This window comes from Ictidomys tridecemlineatus, chromosome 11 (genome assembly GCF_052094955.1).
Source record: "Ictidomys tridecemlineatus isolate mIctTri1 chromosome 11, mIctTri1.hap1, whole genome shotgun sequence".
Taxonomy (NCBI): Eukaryota; Metazoa; Chordata; class Mammalia; order Rodentia; family Sciuridae; genus Ictidomys; species Ictidomys tridecemlineatus.
In genome coordinates this window covers 86,336,810-86,359,052 of record NC_135487.1, presented here as the reverse complement: position 1 = coordinate 86,359,052, position 22,243 = coordinate 86,336,810, and the positions used below count along the sequence as shown (strand labels likewise).

Below are 22,243 nucleotides of genomic sequence, written 5' to 3'. Positions count from 1 at the left end.
AAAGCCCTAATTCGATAAATATACAATATCTAACTAAAACTATTTCAATAAGGTATTCATAAATGGGATCATACACATCTATAAATGACGTAAACAACTACACACATCTATAATAGGTTTTAAAACGTGGGCTTTGATTAGAAAATATCCATTGACACTCTGCACCGCAAACTTTTGTTTAAAGCACTAGATAGGATATCAAGTCCTCTGTCAATGACAACAGAAGGTTCCAGTGAACTATTTGTTTCATAACCCTGTCTCTAGCTGACTCTACTTCTCTGCAGCTCAAGTTGCCAGCAAATGCTGAACTGGAGCATGAGAGTCAATCTTTGTTTGGTTAACAAATTCCCCGAAAAATATCCCCCCCAAACCCCCAGGAGCAGTAGTGATGTCATATCCGTTGTCCAGGTCTCCACACCTCCCTCAGCAGTTACTCCCTTTATCTTTTTCTTGGGTCAAAACTTTTGAGGTGGGCTGGCTCTCTACCAGCAGCGGGGGAGAGGATAGACTGGGGCGCGCCGGTTGGAGGAGCTTCAGCACCTCGGCCAGCGCCCACTGCAGCCCAACCCACCCACTTGAGCTCCCCGACTCCCTGCTCTGAGAATGCCTGCGGAATGATCGCCCCCCAGGGCGGCTGCCGCTGCTGCCGCTACTGCTACCGCTGCTGCTGTTCCTGCTCCTGCTGCTGCTGCCACCGCCTCTGCCTCCACTCCGCTCCGACTGGCAGGCAGAAAGTGCAACTGACGGGGGAAAGGTCTCTGCAGTGAGTGGAGTGGCTACATAAAAGAGAGTAAAGAGGGGGCAAAAACCCAGATCAGAATGCGGGCGACGTCCAACCTTCTCAACCTCCTGCTGCTGTATTTGCTTGCTGGATTAGATCCTTCCAAGGTATGGACACTATTTTGACTCTTGTTTGAAATAAATGTGCAATATGTAATAAACCGACCAAAATGCAAATAAATATGCCAAAAACCAGCACAGGAGACAGCTTTCAGCTACCTTGTAGTGTCTGGCGCATCCCCACTGCTTGGAAGATAACAAGGTGAACTACCGGAGGAATAGCTCCTCAAGGTAGAGTCCTGGTGTGAGTGGGGGGAGGGACCAGGAGCGAATATAATGTGTATGGGCAGCGGGCAATGCGGCTCTCGGGGGAATTTAGCTTATTCCGTGTCCAACTGCTTAATGTTCTCTCCTGAAGTCGGACGGGTAATGCAAAGGAGTTTGCAGCTGAAACAATGCCATTTATAAACATTAGGAGATGGTGAACCGTTTCTTTGTTGAAAGCAGGGAAGCGTTTTCCAGCTGATGCTGGTCAATAATACTCCCATCGCAGACGTGCTGCGGTTTGTGTCCAAAACATTTGGGATGCTGCTTGTAACACACACGGCAAAACGGCAGAGATATACTCTCTGCCATGGCTAAGAGGCGTCTGTGAAAGGGGCTTGTGTTTGCTTCTTTCTTTTCATTAAGGAAATAAGGAAACACTGAGGAAGTTCTGATTTATCAGTGAAACAGGAAGTGAGAACCCTATCAAACTAAGGAGGGCAATAAGAAGGATGAGTCCTCTCCTAGCTGTTGAACTCTGAAAAAAAATCCAGTACTGGCAATTAAAGTGATCACTAAGCTCCTTTGCTAGAAAGTGAGGAAAATATGGAAAAAAAAATATTTTCAGAGATATATGAGAAAAGTCAAGTGTGGTAATTTCAAGGCTTTCAGCATTCTAAGAAAATCATAATTATCTGGAATAAGTTGGAAGCATCTGGGGAAAAGAATGAGAGAGCCAATTATTTTTATTATTTTACTTATTAAACGGTTCAAAAGCAATTTGACAATCTTGGGAAAAGGATGCTATTTATAAAAACTATCTAAAGCTGCATTTTGGAATATTGTAAAGTTGTTTTTGAAGCTTTACATCATCTGTGTAGTTGTTAGAGAAATTCTTTCTTTTCATAACCGAATAGAACTAAGATTTTGCCAACCAAAATATAATACTGTGGTCATTCTATTTCTAGGCCTAAAATGGTATATAGTGAAAACTTAGAGTCATGTCATATGTACTCACAATTATTTCTGTGTAGTTTCATATTTAGAGATATCTGATGAAAATAAAATCATTTTATTTCAAAGCTAAGGTTGTACTACACTTTCATTGTGAAAGCTTCACATGGAGCGTGATTTCTATCTTAATAATCTTAATGGCATGTTTTGTTTACTAAGATGTGGTCCTAAGGCATTCTGCTCGGATGTTATAGTGTTGATTCTGTTTTCATACTTTTAAATCATTTCTTTTTGCCTCTGCATGTGTAGTGCCATATTTCACTGCCAATCTTGAATGATTTTTTGGTTAAAACTTTTGAACCACATTCCATAATATAGCTTGCTTGAAACATTATTGATAATTTTTTTTAAATATCGAAATTAATTACTGAGTTCACACAGAAAAATCACTTAAAATAAATATTGTCATTCTTTGAAAATTCAAATCTGTGGAAGACTAACAGAGCAATGGAAGGGCATCAGAGGGAAAGAGGAGGGGAAGGGAGAGAATAGTAGTGGGCACTGAAATATGCATTTGTAAATGGGTTGATATTAATCCCACTATTATGTATAATTATAATGCACTAAAAATTTACCTATGTAGAACTTCATTAACAATTGAATGTATGATCTTATTTGTCTGATATCTTGAGTGCATACATATCTTCATTGCTTGCCTTCAATGTTTCCAAGATTATATGCATATATATACAATCTTTTGTAAATATGGATAATTCCCCGAATAGATAACCCATTCTTCATAAATATGATCTGTTTGAGTTTTGATGAGTTTATTTCTGCATATTAAGTGATATAAAACTTTCAAATTTTGTGAATGTTTGGCACAACTGACCTAAGAGATCCAGGGAAGGAAAGTAATATATTAACTTTTCAAACTGTCCTTCTAAGCTTCTAGATACTTCAACACAGTATATAAAGAACAAAATATACGATATCTTGTTAAATACCACATATAACATTATCAGGAATATTAAAATGTAAATAACAATATTTAATTTTAATGGTATCAAAATTTTGAGGGTTTGTAGACAAAATATTACTTTTCAAAGAATGAAAATGCTATTTTGTATTTTATCAAACCATATTTGGTTACCAAACTATATTGTCCTCCTCAAAATGAATTACAGATTTCATTATTGTGTTCCCAAACTAATTTTCAATTTGGTTATTAACTACATATTTTCTCAGATTTTATTTACTATTGTTCTTAAGGGCTTAGATTTTTAAAAATTGAAGTTTATTTATTTAACAAGTTGGAATTCATACAAAAATTATGTCAGGGTTAAATTTAAAAACCCACCAACATAGTACCATGGAAAACCACATTTGTGAGGCAAATAAGCAATAATTTAAGCAATGACACTTAAATAAACAGAAATTCTAAACAGCTGCTTTTTTACATACTCTTATGTTAAGACTGTTATTTTTATCATAGAATTTCAAAAATATATTCATTTTTCTTTAAATATAATTCTTATTTTTATGATTGTTATAAACATATGTATAATCACACATGGATAATCACAAACTGATAAAATAGGACAGCTATTAAAATTGAGCATTTTGTTTTTTTAAAGTATAGGATTCCATAAATATCAAATATTCAAAATCTAAGTACCTTTTGTATTTAATATAGTGAAAAAAATAGTTTACTAAGAACAATACCAACATCTATGGAAGACCACATAGTATTTGCATTTATAATGATTTTTTTTTCCCTGTGGTTGAAGCTTATAGATCTTATATGACAGTTTTGTTAAGTGCTTAGGTATCGCCATCTTATGGTTAGCTTGAAAGTCAATTTTATTTTTAAATTCAAAAGAAATGACAAAGCATCTATATTCACGATGAACTTACTTTCAGTGTGTACATACTTCCTTTTATGTCATTTAGTACATCAGAAAATTAGCAAGATTAATATTTTCTTCCAGCAAAGGAAAGCAATTCACTGCTAATTAATTATTTGTATTTTTGTGTAGACATATTATTGATTTTTCTCTTAGGAAAATTATTTCAATTATGTTTTCTTAATTAAAGTCTGATTAACAAGTTTCCAGTTCCTTGTAGAAAAACTCATGGGTATATTACTTTCCTATTTTAAGAGCTGTCAATTAATTTCCTTTGTAATGAGTGTTTGAGTTATAGGCAATATGCCAAATCACCATTCAATAAGTAAAATTTTATAAACTGAAAACTTGCAGGAATTTGTTTATTGTTCGGTTTCATAGGGAAAAGGCTATTGCAGGGCAGGAAATTCCTGATGGTGGCTGCTAGATGGCATCTCTGTTCTTTTAAACTGAAGGCATTGAGTTCAGTAATGACCTTGATAGTAGGAGAGTGGACTCCTTTTTTCTTTTACAAGATTTTTAGCAGGCTGTTATTTGAACATTGTAACTAAACAGTAATTCCTGAGAATCAGCCATAAATGTCTCTGCTTTGCAGAACTGAACTATGAAAAAAAGGAAGATGTAAACACGGCTGTGCTGCTTTCAATCAGAACACATACTCTGGAGTCAGACACATGGGGAACAGTTAAAAAAAAAGGTGGTGACATGGGTATATCCACATATCATAGTGACTGTGGGACTTTAAAATAGTCGTAATCGTGTGCTAAAATATTGAAAAATACCTTACCAGGGGACTTATGCTATACTGAGGAAGCATTCACTATCTTCTCACCTAGAAATATTAAACTTCTCACCATGATACTCACTCACACTAAAGGCATAAAATATAACAATGATTCAGCAATAATGTCCAAAACCAAGCTGCTTTTTCTATCCAAAACAACCTAGGCAATTAGAACTCGTGCCTTAAATCAGAAAGTTGCTAAAAAATCATATAAATGTGATGGGGACTAGGATAACATTAATAATTGTGTTGTTAAATGTTTTATAATGTAATACATCATAAATGTCTATATTTATTTTTTTGGTATTGCTTAAGACAATAATAAAATATTTAAGTTGCCTAGAGGTTGCTTTCATACATGAATCTTGTTAAAGTTCCTTCTCTCACAATTTTTAAATGAAATTGAAAAAACACACACACACAAAAATAGCAAGATACATACTGAGATGATTCTAATTTCTTTTGAAATCCACCTTAAAACTCCATTTTCCCCTGAGTCTCCTGTGTGCTTGAGCCATTCTCTACAGGATAGTATCAAACCAAATTAGAACAGAGAATATGGATCAGTGGCATTTAGCAAGACCTATAATTATGCACGGTAGACCCTGATATGATAAAAACTGGAGAGATCAAGGTAGTCCTTCTATGTTTTGAAAAAGCAGAAAGCTTCCTACTCGCATTTTATCTCACCCTCCTTAATCTAATTAAACTTTTATTTTGGAAAAAGTATATAGTTTTTCTCACTCTTTCTCCAGGCAGGTTGAAAAGGTTAAAATGGTGAAGCTTTCCTTCCTTTGTCTTCTTATTCTCTCTTTCTTATTCTCTGTATCTCTGAAACTGACTATTGTGTTGATTAGTGCATTGTTGACACACCAGGCATATAATATGCAGGGTCTCTCATTTCTAATCCCTACTTTGCAAGTGATGACATATGACTTTGGGGAATCTGTGATCTCAGGACTCCATCCATAAAATCTGTGATCTCAGGACTCCATCCATAAAATCCAGGAGTCTGGATCATCTTAAAACTTCCTTATTAAACCCTAGAATGACTCTGTTTAATAATTAATAATATTTGATCCATTAACCAGAAACTAATGAGTTCTTTTGTGAGGTATACTTAGTAAGATCATAGGTAAGAGACTTGAGGATGAACCTCCTAAATATCACGAACTTTTATTTTTTTTTTATGTTTGACATTCAGAGCCTGAAATTTCCTATTTCCTACCACCCTTCTTGTTTTCTATATCCACATACTTGATACCCATTCACCTATCAAACTTTGCTCTTGGAAAAAATTATTTATCAATCTAGTACTGAAAGCCAACATTTTCTACATCAGTTATAAGTCTGCTAGTTACTGAAAAGTTCTCCAGTTTAAAGTAAAGCAAAAAGCTATTTCCCATATTGAAGGATTTGCTGGGTATTATTCTGAAGAGAGATAGGAGGTATTAAGAAGGGCTACTTATAAAAAGCAGTACATATTCTTTCATGGACTCTTCCTAAGCAAGCACATTCTTGCAGATGTTTTTTAGAATTAAAATTATTAGAAAATCCTTTATTTTTGTACTGGGAACAAAATGAGACTGGGTAAAGCTGCAGCCTAGAGAGTACTGAAGCCAGGGGTGCTTAACAGCTTAACATTCTCAGCCCTTTTTATATTTTATCTAGAGACAGGGTCTTGCTAAGTTGCTTAGGGCCTCCCTCACTAAGGTGTTGAGACTGTATTTGAACTTGTGATCCTCCTGCCTCTGCCTCCCAAGCCACAAAAATTACAGGTGTGCACCACTACGCCCTGCCTGAATGATTAATTATCCATAATTTTATTGAAAAATAAAACTCAGTTGGCTGTAGAGAATTTAATAAAGAAGAAATGAAATCAAAATGTTGTCTCAGTTGGTAAAGTGAGATTACAAGGAGACACTGGTGTTATCTGTGCAAGTATATACATGTAAATAAAACTGTTTCCTTTTGGCATTAAAGTATTAAGGTAATATTGAAAGTATTTAAACACTCAAAGCCCTGGTTTAAATCTAAAGTATGATATTCCAATAGTAGTCCTTAAACATTTTAGTCTAAAATTGGTCCTCAATTTGCTCAATCTGTGCCACTTACCAATTAAAACTGCAAAGTATTTTTTTTATGAAGTTACACCATCATGACATTTTTTTAAAACAATTTTTTAAAAAATTATATTCATGAACTAGTAAAAAAGCAGAGGATTTCAAATTGGCTTTAAGTACAACAGCACAACTTTTCAATAGTCAACCTGTCTGAAGCTCTATTTTCATAACTAAGGAATTGTATAATGGGAATGGAACTATACAATTATTGATGATATTAATATGTGTGAAAATTTGTATTTTAAACCATAAAGCTATAGTATATATTAAAGATACATGACAGTAAAAGGTGCTTCATTCTTGCTCTTACCTCTTCTCAACTTTGTTCTTGCTCTTACCTCTTTTCAACTTTCAGAAAAGTGAATGTCAAATAAACTTATCAGCACAGCCTCTCAGAACTAGCCTATAATTTATCCAAAGCTCTAGTTTAAATTTTTTACCTTAAAATTTATGCCATACTTATATCAAATGGGGCACTTCTTACAAATCTCTTAAGAAATAATGCAAGACCCAAAGAATGGTTCCATAAATCACACCAAGAAAAAAAGAGTTTTTAGACTAATCATAGACAATCATATATTTAACAAAATAATCTACCAAGAGATAAAACTGCTTTTCTGCCCAATGTGCAAATTATGGGCTTTTTGTGTCTTTCAAAGTATACCAATTATAAAGTAGTTTAAATTCTTGTGGGGATTCAAATATAATCTTTAAGAAAGAATGTAAGAAAATGGATTTTCTCAAGTAACTCAAATGTTCAAGGTAAAGAGGCATGGAGAAAGAACCACATTGTATGTTATAGTTTTGGTTTTTTTTTTTTACTCTTTATTTCTTGAAATGCTCTCCCTCAGTCCTTTGTTTATACCTTTCTTCTCTCAATAGACACTTCTAGAAAGCCCTTGACATGGTCTTGACCCTCAGATGTATTACCCACAGTAATACCACTTCTGCTGAAGTTGGTAATCCAATAGCAAATTCACCTGAGTAACTTAAGAGTTGAATATTTTCTCAATTCAACCCTTATAGATAATATGAAAGCTAGAAAAACATGCTATGAACTATGTAATATCTCAGGTAGACTCTACTGATGAGCGACTAATATGCTAAAAATGTATAAGTTCAAATATACTTGTACATCAAACCATAATGAAGTTTCATTTATCTCTCTTACTTGCTGTAAGAGGTTACAGATAATTTGGGGTATCTGAGAGAAAGAAATAACTTAAGATCAACTCTGCCATGTAACTTTAACTACACTAATAATTATATGCAAAAGGTTTTTGAAGTAATCTTGAAAAATAGTTTCTTAAGAATATTTATCTTTTTATGGCATTAAAAACAATGTATGATAAAACATATACTACATAGCTATGCCTTCTGTCATTTCCATACCAAACCTTCAGAAGAATAAAAATAAGTTCAGAGAGAAGAACACAGATGCTGTATTCATGATTTTACCTCTCCCTGAAAAGCTCTCTCTTTTGCCCATATGTTAAATTTTTACCTATATTTTAAGATAAAATTCAAGTATCACTTCTTCTATAAAGTTTTCCCTGACACTTCTTTCACTTCGAGAAAAGCCAACCCTGATAAACTAAAACTCTAGTAAGAAAAGAATTGGGTATTACTTATCTTTGAATCTATAGCTATTGATACTTTCCAATCACTCCTTTTTGAAAACAAAAAAGGAAATTTATTATACACTTACTACTTTCTTTTTTAATTGGTGTTTATTTTGTTTTATCTTCCCTGCTAAATCATAAAATATTTATTGCATTGTCTCTCTCTCTCATGCTAACTTCTAAGGACAGGCTTTCTGTCTTGGTCATTATCTTGTCCTTTTTTATATAACAACTAGTGCAAGATTTTATTCAGATAAGATATTTAATAAATATTCAACGAACAACAAAAAATAGGTCAATAAACACCTAAAAATCTTTCAATCCTTGGATAAATAACATATGATGATAATCTCAGTTTTTAATTCAGTCTTACAAACAGACTAGATTTTAAGTACAGAGAAATTAAGATGACTTTAATAACCTGGTTTTCAAGGGCTTAAAACTTTTATATCAAGTTATTTATCTTGACTAATGTGAAAAAAAGTCTCTTTTTTAAGTTTTGTATTAATTTCCTGCTCCACATTGCCATCCTTAGTACTATGTTTGATTTGTAGTAGTGCTCTGACCTTGAACAACCTAAAATACTCAAGTGAACAACTTGATGTTTCATGAGGCTCACTGGCAAGTTAGTCTATTCTTCTATTTCTTAGCTATTATATCCACTTATTACAAAGTTTTGTGTACTTATATAAATTTATAAGTCTAAACATAGTATAAATATGCAAGAATAAATTTTAATACCTTTATTTTATGTAATGCCTTGGCTTTATTGGGTAAGTCAGTATACTATCTGTACCTTTCCATCACTCTTTAACAACTGAGTTATTTCTTTAAGGATCTAAAGTGTTTTATTGAAAGTCTTCCCTTACTCCATATTCTTATACTAGTGCCACATAAAGACAGACATTATTTCTTCAATATTTCTATGACATTACAATTTGTGCATAACATCACATATATAAGAATTTGAATGATTAAAAAGAAATATAAGTGTAGTGAAGGTACATTTACCTAAATTATAACTTCTAAATGTTATCAGAGATTTAAAAGTTTTATAATTCACTTGGTGGGTTAAAGTTCTGAAAAGAAATGTCAGTAATAACATTGTTTAAACAGTACAAGCAAACAGCTATCTAGATAACCCCAAGGAGTGGGCATAAATTGAATAGACAATCCTTTTAATTTTTCCAGCTAAGTTGAAGATGATTAAGAAGCATTATCCCATGATGGTTTAAATAGCATTACTAGGGGGACCAATTCCAGATGGCAGGATTTCTTCAAATAGAGAATAAGGATTGGAAATGTTGATTCACTGGCACCAAAATGTCACCAGTGAAATATTGCCTTACAAAAGAAACCATCACTTCTGGGAATGATCTATATCCATGCCTGTGTAGAGAACTGCTTACACTGGAATTAGTATCAGTAGTATTTTTCACATAGTATATTTAGTGGGTACTGATTACATCTTTCTACATATTGTTGTAGTTAAAAAAAATATTTTCTGGCACCAGACTCACTGAATATTTTATTGTATTTGTTATTTATAGTGCTACATGTATATTCAGCTCTTTGCAATTTGAATGCTAGACAAAGAATAAGATAACTCTACTTTGCCATGTACCTTAAAGCACTCACTGAAAGGATAAGCAGGAAAACATGTGTAGAGAGTTACAGAGCTCATACCAAGTTGTAGCTATTATAATATAATGAATCAAAATTGGGCAGAAGATATTTGAGAGGAAGGAATCAAGTGAATGGAATGAATTGACACTTTATTGATGGTTCCTTCCATTCGTGTAAGATCACAGTGACTTCCCTGCCAAAGAAGAAAGATTCCAGGTCCAAATATTTTTCTTCTAAAACAAAAATAAGACTCTACAAAATGGAACAATTATAAATTAGTTTATGTGTAGCTTGAAGGTTAAAAATCAAATATAGTTAAAAGAAAGAGGAGTTGAGGGGAGGTATTTGTTTATACATTGGGGGTGGTTTGAAACTCTTAAACATGGAATATATGCTTGCTTATATGTAAGATTTCAATGAAGTTTATTACCCTCTACCAACACCACACACACACACACACACACGCACGCACACACACACACACAATGATTGCATTAATTAATCTGAGACCTGTAAATAACTATCAGCACTCACTTTTGAAAGAAAGTCTTCATAGTTGACTATACTTTCTTAGTACAATGTAATAGAGGGAGAAAAAGGCAAGAAAACATTATTAAGCTCCTTTTCCTTTCCTTTTTTGCATCTTAATTTGCAGAGAGAGAAGCAATAGAAACTTGATTGCATTTTGTATATTTGTACATAATCATATTGGAAAAGACACCGGTTTTTCCTCTCTCAAGAGAGTCAACCTAAATAATATTAATTTAGCATCTAAAATGAAGATATTAGAAGAAAGAAACCATATCAAGTCAGAGAATATCATACAGTAAGTAGGAAATTGGAAACCGAATGTTATTGCAGAGAGAATATTAAATTAAGAGTTAGGAAGGCTGGAACTTAGTGTCAGATCTGCAGCTATCTAATAGTATGGCTTTGGGTAACTTACTAAAGTTGGTGGGTTTTGTTTTCTCATGTACAAAGTGAGCATTTTAAGTCACCAAATACTCTTTTATTTTGGTGAATCTTCCTAAAATGGTGTCCATTTATTTCTCAAAACGTAGTTCATTATCCTTTCCCTCCATTTTCTTCTGCTCATGGCTTCCAAATTATTTAAATTGAAGGTAAAAATCTAGGCCTATTATATTTTGCTGAAAATCAAAGTTAATGTCATGTATAAAATACTTGCAATTTGATTATATATGTATGCTTACACACATATACACCCAAATCTCAAGGATTATACTACATTTAACATTTTTATGTATTCCTTTTTTAGCTTTTGCAAATTTAATTGAAAGATAAGCTAGTAAATGGCATCGTGTTTCTACTGTTTCTATTTTACAAACATCAAAACAAAAGAGACTGATAGAGTTACAAGAGAATAGATCATCTATTTCAATTCTGAAAGAAAAAACAAGAAATCATCTTAATAACATAACTGATGAATGCTTAACTAGCTTCTTTCTACATGTTTCTGATATTAGGAAGTAGGAATAATTAAAGTATTTAATTTGTTTTTAATCAGAAATAATTATTTAAAGTTTTTTAAGTGAAGCTATTTTCTACTACTATAATTATTCTCTTGGCTAAATATAATTCTTAAAAATTATGAATTTAGTTGAAAAAATATTCTCCCAAACTTGTCTACAATCTAATTCCCAAAACCCATGCATATATTATCTTAGACAGCCAAAGATGTGCCTAAATTAAGGAACTTGAGATAAGAAGATCAAGATGGATTTTCTTAATGGATTTAAAGTAATCAAAATGGTTCTCATAAGAAGACTGGAGGCTTAGAATCAGAAAATGATAAGGGGATGACAGAAGGAGAGATGGGAGAAATACACTGTCAAAATAAAGAAAAGGGCCACACAAGCTGATGAATTCAGTCTGCCTTTAAAAACTGGAGAGCCAATAAAATGAATTCTTCCAAAGAATCCTCAAAAAGGAATTTAGCTCTGCAGACACTTTGATTTTAAGATCATGAGATTATCTCCTGACTTTTTTAATGCCAGAGTTATAAAATAATAAATTTGTATAGTTTTAAATGATTAAGTTTGTTGTAAATTCGTGATAACAGCAATAGAAAATGAATATATAGATCTACATGTATTATCAATAATTAGTAACTATACTAGTGATTGTGTTAGTCAGCTTTCTATTACTGTAAAAAGTTACTTGAGATAATAAAGTTATAAAGAGGAAAGGTTTATTTTGACTCATAGTTTGGAAGTTGCAATCCATAATCTTTTGGTCTTGTTGTTCTTGGGCCTATGGAAAGGAAGCACATCATGGCAGGAACACCCAACAAGCACAGCTGCTCACCTCATGGCCAAGATATGACAAAAAGAGACTAGCACCCCATGATTGACTTTAAGGACACATTGGCAGTTACCTTTCACTAAAGTCACTCCGAGAGGTTTTCCACCACCCTTCAATCGCATCAAGCAGTGGTTCAAACCTTTAATGCATTTGCCTTTGGGAAACAGTCAAGATTCAAACTGTAGAAATAAATGATGTATAAAAGCAAAATGTAATCTTGTAAATAATGCTGATAGTATATACTTAAGATAAGATTAAGAAGACCATAGATGTGAAATTACAGTGTAGGCTAAAAAAAAATTTGAAGGCTAGATAATATAGAAATGAAAATTTTGCTTTTTGAAGAAAACTTTAAGTAGATCACAAATAAATGCAATTGAACTACAGAACAAGTTTTTGTTTTCCCTAGTTGGTATTTATATCATGCAATTTATTTTTTTGCTTTTGTCTGCCCACAGAATCTCATTTATAACCTAAGAATTAACTGATTGAAATTTCTTTCTTTTTTTTTTTTTTTTTTTTTTTTTTGCTACTAAAGGACTTTTGAAAGCACCCGATTTACATTATTTACATTGGTTTTGAAATCTACCTTTTTTGGCAATGAAAAGACAAATAAATGAATAGTTGGCCTATTATTCAGTACAATGACTAATGCTTCTTCTCCTCTTTCTTCATTTCCAGCATTCAAAATTTGATTTACCAAAGGCATTAGACAAGTCTTAAGATGAAAGTAATTTTGTTTAGAGAACTAGTATGTGTGCTAGGCACAGTTGAGGACTCTATGACTATGCAGTGATATTCCACAGTACTAAAGCAGGTGCTCCTTTTAATACAAAGTTGAAGGGTGAAAATGTGCTGTTTAATTTGCTTATTTAATCTCAAATAATACAATTTTGGTTTTTGGAATTAAGAAAATATGTAAAGTGAAGAAAGCAATTAGTTTAGAAATGAATGCTTCTCAATGATTTGAATTATCACATAGGGTAGCATAGAACATTGATATTCATATTGTCATAATTTTTTAAACAAACACTCATGACTGTTCCTAGTCTAGGAATTAGAAATAAAATAATTTTTGAAAAGGCAAAGTTTCTACCCTCAAAAAAGTCCTTCATATTTTCTCCTGGAGGATCCATTTAAGTTTCTTGGTAATTGCAGTACTAATATAGCACTACTACTAATATGTCTTATGGCAGAGATTTGTATCACATATGGTAGAGGATGGAAGGTGGGTATTTATATCAAAATGGGGTACACGAAAAAATATCCTGGAGGAAGAATAATTAGTTAATCAATGAAGGGAGGAAATTGTATTTTATTAAAATACATCAGTATGAATGAAGTCACAGAGATGTAAAACAGCACACAGAGTACAAAAGAGTTTCTTATGTGACTTGAGTTGTATCATTTCAAATTATGTAAGGAGCAGAATAAGTTGATGCAGATAGAAAACAAACAGAAGCACTTATGGCATTAAAAATGGGAAAGAGTTATTACCTAAAGAGTACAAGACTTGACCTATTTTATCAGGTTAAAAGTGTTTCTTTTCTTTAGTTATCTTGACAAAAACACCAAAATAATAAATCAAATAAACAAGACATAATTTAGTTGTATCATTCCAAGTCTCTAGAGAAACAAAAACAATATATAAATGTGTGCCTATAAATGAGAGAGACTGAGAGTCAGAGAAAGGAGATAGAGACAGAGTCAAAGGGGATTTATTAAAAATTACTGATTTGTGTGATTATGGAGGCCAACAAGGTACAAGATCTGCAGCTGGCCACACATGGACTGGGGATAGTGAATGGTGCAGTTCTATACAAAGTCCTGCAGGTTTGAAACCCAGGAAAAGATAATGTTTCAGTTCAAGTTTGAAAGTAGGAAAACACATGATTCAGATCAAAAGCAGATATAAAATTTAAAATTCTCTCTTCCTTGTCTTTTAAAAAAAATTCTATTCAGGTTTTTGAAAGATTGGATGAATTCCTTCCACATTAGGAAAGACAATCTGCTCTACTCAGTCACCAATTCAAATATTCATCTCATCTAGAAACACCCTGAGAGACATACTCAGATTAAGGTTTCACCAAATATCTGGGCACTACATATCTCAGTTGAGTGAACACATAAAAATCATTATATACACAGTAATAATATAAAACACCATAATAACATAAAATTTATCTATATAGCTATATAAAAAAGTGCCTCTTTATTATCTATTTTTCTATCTAATTTGTTCATATATACCTGGCAGGCTAAGTTTATAACCATCTATTTATTTTAATCAGCAAAACAAAATTACCTATTCACCTCAAGATCCCTATGATTCCATCATGATTACTTATGTCTGCCTTGTACATGACACTTGTAACTGAAAATTATTTGCATTGTGTTTCACACAAACACTGCCATGTATGAAAATTATTATATGACTTGATTATTAAAAGTATTTTAAATCCTTTTGTACCAAGTCTATTTTCAGGGTGGCTTACCCTAAATAAAGACTCTTCTATTATATTTTATATGGTTACAAGAAGTTTCTGCCTTGGTTAAACTGGCCTTCAACTTGGCATTGCCTAAAATTTTTAATCAGGTGATATGTTGGTTTCAGATCCTATTGACCAATATTTTTCATGATTCCAAGTTTATCTATTTTGGTCTAAGAGAAATTTACTTCTTTTACCTTTTTTCTTTCCTTTCTTCCTTCATTATTTACTTTTTTCTTCTATTCATTTTAAAAATACAACAAAATTCCACTGTAATGTTGAAATTTAACTCAAAAGTTCAAAGCATGTAAAATAAGTTTACATGTTATAGAAATCACAGCAAAATGACTTGGGTAAGCCTTCAGTAAAAGCTTGGAGCCAATGGTCAATACCATAACTGCATTGCAGGGACTTAACAGTCAAAATGTTTCAATGTATTTTTAGGATATATGCCATGTATCTAGCACTATCTAAGACAGAGCAGTAATCAAGAAGACACAAATTCCTGCCCTGATAAAGATTAAAGAGTAATTAAAAACAAATGATAAGTGGAAGATCTTAATACCTTACATGGGAGTAAATAAGACAGAGAAGAATGAGAGACAGTGACCTGTTGTGTGATAGGGACAAATGATCAGAATAGACCCTGCCCCCAGTAAATGTAATACTTGAGCAAAGACATGGAGAAGTTGATAGAGTATCATGTAACTATATGGGAGATAAATTCCAAGAGGGAAAATTTTTATTTCTTAATAAATCAAGAGCAGGGCTGGGGCTGTAGCTCAGTGGCAGAGTGCTTGCCTAGCATGTGTGAGGTACTGGGTTTGATCCTCGGCACCACATACAAATAAAATAAAGGCATTCTGTCCTCTACAACTACAAAAAAATTCTTTAAAATAAATAAATAAAGCAAGAGCAATGTGGCATCTTTAGGAAGAGACCAGGGAGCTAGTGAACATCAATTAGAATGAACAAGAAGGAAGCTAACAGTGATTTAGAAGAGGCCAAATCAAGTCAATCCTGTAGGTAATTTTAAGGCTTCTGAGTGAAATGGGAAGGTACTATGGGATTTTAAGCAGAGCTATAATATGATTTGTGTCTTAAAAGGAGCATCTTTGCTTCTGTGTATAAAGTTTAATTTTGGTGATAAGAGAAGAATTAGAGAGACCAGCTGGTATAAAATAATCAGGTTAATGTTAATGTTAGCTAACAAAATTTGGCTATGAATCAGAAGTTGGAAATGAAAGAGAGTCACTATGGAGCATCCTTAGCTTTCTAGCTTGAATGGACAGGAAGGAAATATGTTTCTTGAAAACAGAAATATTAACATAGGAGATAGGAGTTTGGTTTTGGACATGTAAGTTTGAAATATTTTAGACATCCAAGTGGAATTATAGTGGAGGAACTTGTTATTTATAGTTCAAGGGATAAGTCTGGACTGATTATATCAGTTTGAAAATCATCAACATACGGACAATAGTTAAACCCGTGGAACTAGAAGGACCACCAAGAGAAGGAGCCAAAAACTATGCTACAAATATTTAGAGGTAAAAAGCTAGAGAGAAACCTGTCATAGAGACCAAGAAATCCATGAGGTAGGAGGAAAACTAGAAGACGATATGGTCCTGACAATAATATTAACAAAATGTCTTGAGGAGAATGAGTCATTAAAATTATTAATTATTCAAATGTTCCAGAGGGGTCAAGAAAAATGAAAATTTATCAGTATCTTTAAAAATGGAAATCGGTGGTGACATTAGTATGTGGTTTAAATAGTCTAATATTATAAAATAATAGGTTTTTAAAATAAAGTATGAAAGAGAAGCAATTGGAGACAATAGCTAAGAACAAAACTTGGGAAGAGTTTTGCTGTGAGAAGTGTTATATATCCAGAGAAAAATAAAGTATGAGACACATTTGTTGACGTCTTAAGTGGGATAAATAAGGACATGTTATAATGCCAATGGAATGAATGTGAGAGATCCGTTTTTAAATAGGAATGCAGAGACTTCCTCTATGAGGACAGGAGAGGAGACAAAATATACTAAAGAAATGATGTTGGCACTTTTGATCAAGTCAGTCCTGTAGAGAAGAATGAGAGACAGTGACCTGTTGTGTGATAGGGACAAATGATCAGAATAGAGTGTGAGCAGGGAGTGTGATCAATAGGAAGTTACATTTTTCTCCTTTTCTCAGTAAAACAAGCAGTATGTGCAGCAGCTGAGAGTGAGAATGGGCTATCATTAAAGATAATAAAAGAATAATGTGCCAAGCCTTGAAATTAGGAGCAAGAAGATGGACAGCTTCTCCACTGCCTGGCTCACTAACAGAGGAGTGTACCAAAGTGCTTCAGTGTCCTTTGGGGCAGCTGTATACTCGGGGAAGAACCAAGTTGCCACAAAGAGTAAAAAGGTAAAAGAAATATTCAGAGAGCTGAGTAGACATGAGAAAATGTCACTAATGATTGATTGTTGAATTTCTTACATGTTGCAGTCTGCATTAAATCAATATCAAAACTTTCATGTATATTGAAAGACAAGCCTTAGATTTCCCCGGGAACTAGTTATTTTTTCACTGATCCTATGAAAAGCTACAGCCAGCTCATTTCTCTCCTGATGTGGAGAATGTACAAAGCCATAAACTAGTTGGAAGGCATCCAACAGAGATTTTCACAGAAGGTGGAAAGATGTCTCACTTCTTTCCTTCTTCCTCTGGGTCACATTTATCCTAGAAGGCCACATCACACTCAGGGAAGCCCTATCCACTGAGTCTTTAAGGGTATATTATGTAAGTAGGAAAGAAAGACATAGCTGACAACCTCACTGATTCAATCCCACCTTGAAAGTTCCCTCTGAAAAATTTTAAAGCAATTTTAAATTTTAAAGTGCTGTAGATTGATGTGGGTGGGTGCTCCAAATATCAATAAACCCATGACAAGGAGAATTTACTATCTCCACCCCATCAAATAGATGAGAGAATTGGGCTCACTTTCATTTCTCCCATAAATCCTGAGACCAAAACTATAATCTAACTTCAATGTATTATATTAATGGAAATAAATTTGGGGTTCATTATATTCAGCAATTTATTTCTGTTCTAGCATATGCCAAAGGAGAGATGGCTCACATATGGCTCTTAATCTATTATACAATGTCTTTCTAATTATCCAACAAACATAAAAGAAGAAAAATGTTAAGTTTAGTTTTCTATGACTAAAGCAAGGGGGAAAAAATGATCCATGCAGCAATCTTTTCATTTCCCTTGTTATGGAATGACAGGAGAATAGAGTAATAGGTCTACAGAAGGTAATACAATGTTATTGAACTAAGAATCTGGAAATGGAAAAATTAACGTATGTGATTGTGTGTACAAATATATGTTTAATGTGCAAGAGTGAGAATTTGCTCTGGCAATTTCCACAAAGACTTCAATCAAAACCGTGTTAATTCTAGAAAAAGTACATGAACAGTAAAAATTACAGAAAAAGCTTTAAATGCAGCTTGATTATTTTCCTATCATACAATAACCTAAGTAATTTCTAAAATTTTTATTTGAGTTGTTGCCTTACTAGAGATGTTTAGAACTTACTATAAATTAAATGAGACAACTTTCAAGTGATCTGATTCATTAAAACAAATGGGTGATTTAAAATTATTTTCTCATGTGATTTAAATTTTATGTGAACATTTTATTTTACACTGAGAAAGCTGTATCTTTCCTTTCTTGCTTCCTTTCTTCCTTTTATGCAAATAAAATGTCATTTTAACCTCTGTCACAGTTATGATCCAAATGACAAGAAATTGCAATATATAACGTCTTTTTTGAAACTGAAGTAAATAACTTTTCTCACTTGAAGCATGTTACTTCTCTCTGCATCACACATTTCTGAGAAATATAAGGGAGAAAACAGTACATTGCTCATGGAACTCCAGGAAGGTTAAATAACATTGTGAAGTTTGGTTCCACTGACTAGCATTTAGTAATTCCTAAGTAAATAGTAACTTATGTTTCAGTAAGTTAGGATTCAAAAGATATTGCTTTTGATATATGTGCTGCCAAATCTGTAACTGGCATTAGTTATTCAGTTCATTTTATATAAGGTTATGTTTATCAATACATATAATGTGAAAAGAACAAAGTAAAGGCATATTTTTTATTCAAAAACCTTTTCCATTTCTAGCCCCTTCTAATAACGTTTTAATGTTTTTAGATTAGGTTTTGAAAAAAGTAGTGTCAAAGTGTTTATATTTAAGGATGAAAAGAGAAAAATAACTCCCAAAGACCCTATTAATCAGAAAAAAATACCTGTGGAAATAAATCAAGAGCATAAAAATAATTAAGAGAAAAAAATAGATAGCCAATGATTTCCCAAGAGAGTTGACCATGAGGAGTAAAAGGAGACAGATTTAAATGTTCTTTCTTTACTCACAAATGCTCTCTGATCTCTTGAACATTGTTTCTCATTTGCATAAAGTAGGAGAGAGCTGGACTCACAGATGAACTCTCAGGTCCTTCCCAATTGCAAAATATATTTCAATTTGACAAATCTCTGCTCAGCATACGTTCAATTCAGCTCTCCCACAAGCTATAGTTTTAGTTTGTTTCGACTCTCTATGCTTTTTCTGTACTCAGAGCCCATTTGGTATTTATCCAGAATCATAGCAAGTGTTTGAGGAAAACAGACATACAACAGATCTACATGTCAGTGGACTTTGGTCCAGTTGCTAAGCCAAGTAGAATAACTCAAAGAACTCACAATAACTAATTAAAAATAGCCAGAATACCATATAATCAGTTTCTAGATTATCTAAGAATTTTCCTTGCTGATAACAAGGGAATATGTTCAGAATGAGTAAAGGATTGATTGCAATGCCTAAATTAATATGATGTAATTACAAGTTCTTTTAGACTATTCTTTCTTGGTGAGGAATGTTTACTCTATCTCTTGTTCAATTGTTAAAACTCATAATTTGTATAATTACCATTCAGATGTCCAGAAAGCAATATGTCAGTTTTACAATTACCCATTTTTTTATTGAAAACATTGTTAAGAGCAACTTATCCAGGGAGGGATTTGAGTGTATCAATGTGTCAAATAAGATGTCCATGAGCCAAAGGGATATATACTACAAGATCCCCCCTGCCTTCCACCCTGTGTTATTCTTCCTAAAGTTTTAGTAAATTTATCAGTGGCTCTATTATTTTTGGAAACTTAATATGAAGGAAAGAATGGAAAGGTTATCTTTCTTGAAGTATCTGATACGGTAAAGTCTTCATTTGTTTTTAAATATAGAGAATACAGTATGTATAAAGAGTATAACAGGTACAAACTTTATATTATGAAGTTAAATTTTATTTCATGTCTACTTAAGTGTAGAATCTCAATAAATTATTAACTTCTACAAGCCTTAGTATACTTACATATAAATTATGGGAAACATGAAAATTATCTCATCAGACTTCTATGAAAAGTATATGAGACAATATTTTTTGGCAGAGTCTGGAACACAGCAAGACAGAGACAATTGCAAACACTAATACTAATTATAGCCCAATCACTAGCTCTATTACTACTATTAGCGTGTTTCTGTGTGTAATCGTCTTTTTGTAGGTTACCAATTATGTAAGCCCTCTCCAGTTGGTGGAAAAGGCGTGGGTACAACTAAAATGCAGCATATTTGTCTCGTCCTGGGCATCTGTCCAGTGACCAGATGGTCACCACAGTCCACCTGGATATATGTGACGCTCCTGCAAATAATGCCAGGTCAGAGTTCCTTAAGTGGCACTTCAACAAAAAAATGGAGTAATTTAAAATTATCTAATTATATATTAACTACATTTATGTTAAAAGACTAATGAAAAAGAGAAACACAAAGCACTAATTACAAATTGATTGTGTTGTGTCTTAGCATTTGGGGGATGTCTATTCAATAATGTTATGTTATTTTTCTCTTCTCTCCTTTTTAATTTTTCAAAGAGCTGAAAATGTCTCACTGGAATTTAATGTTTATTTAACTACAGATATGCTCCTATTAACTTGTAGCAAATCTTTCAAAACTTGCTTTTTTTCCCCTTCCTATACTTCCCTTCTAACTTTGCTTCTTTTTATGTTTTCTCTCATTTTTACAAATTATTTTTTCAACTCTGTGTATATGTATATATAGGACTCCTTCTCTCTATGTCCCCTAAATATTCTTTCCTGAAGTATCCTCTGTGGGACGAGCTACATTCTGCTGCCCTCCTTTTACTTTGCTGTCTTTTCCTGATATCTTAGGTCTGTATAAAAACAACAATTTCTGATGAAATTATCATATTATTTATCATGTTGTAAGGATTAATAATAAGTCACCACTTATTATTAATTCTATGGCAGTGGTCATTTACATTTGTAAATAATATTTTCCTGGTTTGAACAAGATTATTTTTATCTTCAAGAAAATATTGGTATTTTAACAAGAGGGCTGGCTGTGAGTCCAAAAACCACCAGAAAATACTATTTCACAAATTCTGCAGATTCCTCAACCAACAGCATAAAATTACATATTTCAATAACTGAAAAAAAAATCTTGGTTTTCGTGTTTTTACTATTAATATTTTAATATTGACAGGATGTCACTTGTATTTCCACAAAAGTAAAGGTGTAAATATACAAATAATAACCTTACCTTAATTTTTAAAATGAAAAGCATGTGTGTGATTCAGTTAGATCATTACTTTCTATCAGGATCAGATTAAAGCAGGGCCTTGCATCAAGAGCCCTAATAGCAGCAGAATAATGAATGGCCGGGACATTATACGCTCTTATTATGTGAATAAGAGGGAATTTATAACATCTCTGCAGAGACACAAAATTATGAAAGGAGAACCATGGTTGCAATGGCCAAAAGTAAAGAAAAGTGAGAGAATGTGGGTACAGTTGAGGAATCTGAACCCTCGAGGGTTCTGAACCTTGGTAACTATATTATCAAGCCGAGAGATGATACCAGGCTAGATATTGATCATCCACTTATGGCTCCAAAAATAGTTAGCCATGACTAAGGTGATTTAAAGAAGTGCATTTTGTGTGGAAATACTCAAAGCTCTAGAAAACCCAATCACCCACTTTGAAATAATTCATTTATGTTTCATTTATTCCATAAACCACGAATGAATAAAATGCTAGTCATTGGCAAAGAAACATAAAATACAGACTAAGTGGTAGGTAGAACTATCTGAATAATAATGGTTAATTTTGTCAAATATTTTTGAGGCCTGCCATGTTCCAGTCAATAAGTGTTTTGTTAGTTATTATCTTATTACTTCCATATCTTATAGTGTTTCTATAAGATATGGAAGAAATAAGAGCTGACTCTGGGAAAGTTAAAAAAAACAC

At 32.9% G+C, this 22,243-nt stretch overlaps 1 protein-coding gene across 2 annotated transcripts in view; it reads left to right on the top strand.

Moving 5' to 3' along the window:
- Window positions 1–393: 393 nt before the first annotated feature.
- Window positions 394–22,243, top strand: part of Olfm3 (olfactomedin 3) — a 204,487-nt gene continuing 182,637 nt past the window's right edge. The window contains exon 1 of one of the 2 annotated variants that reach the window (XM_078026833.1): window positions 394–888. In XM_078026833.1, coding sequence (XP_077882959.1) covers window positions 820–888 — 69 coding nt within the window. In that variant the 5' untranslated portion in view covers window positions 394–819. The remainder of the gene's footprint in view (window positions 889–22,243) is intronic. The other variant, XM_005339696.5, reaches the window with a different exon arrangement.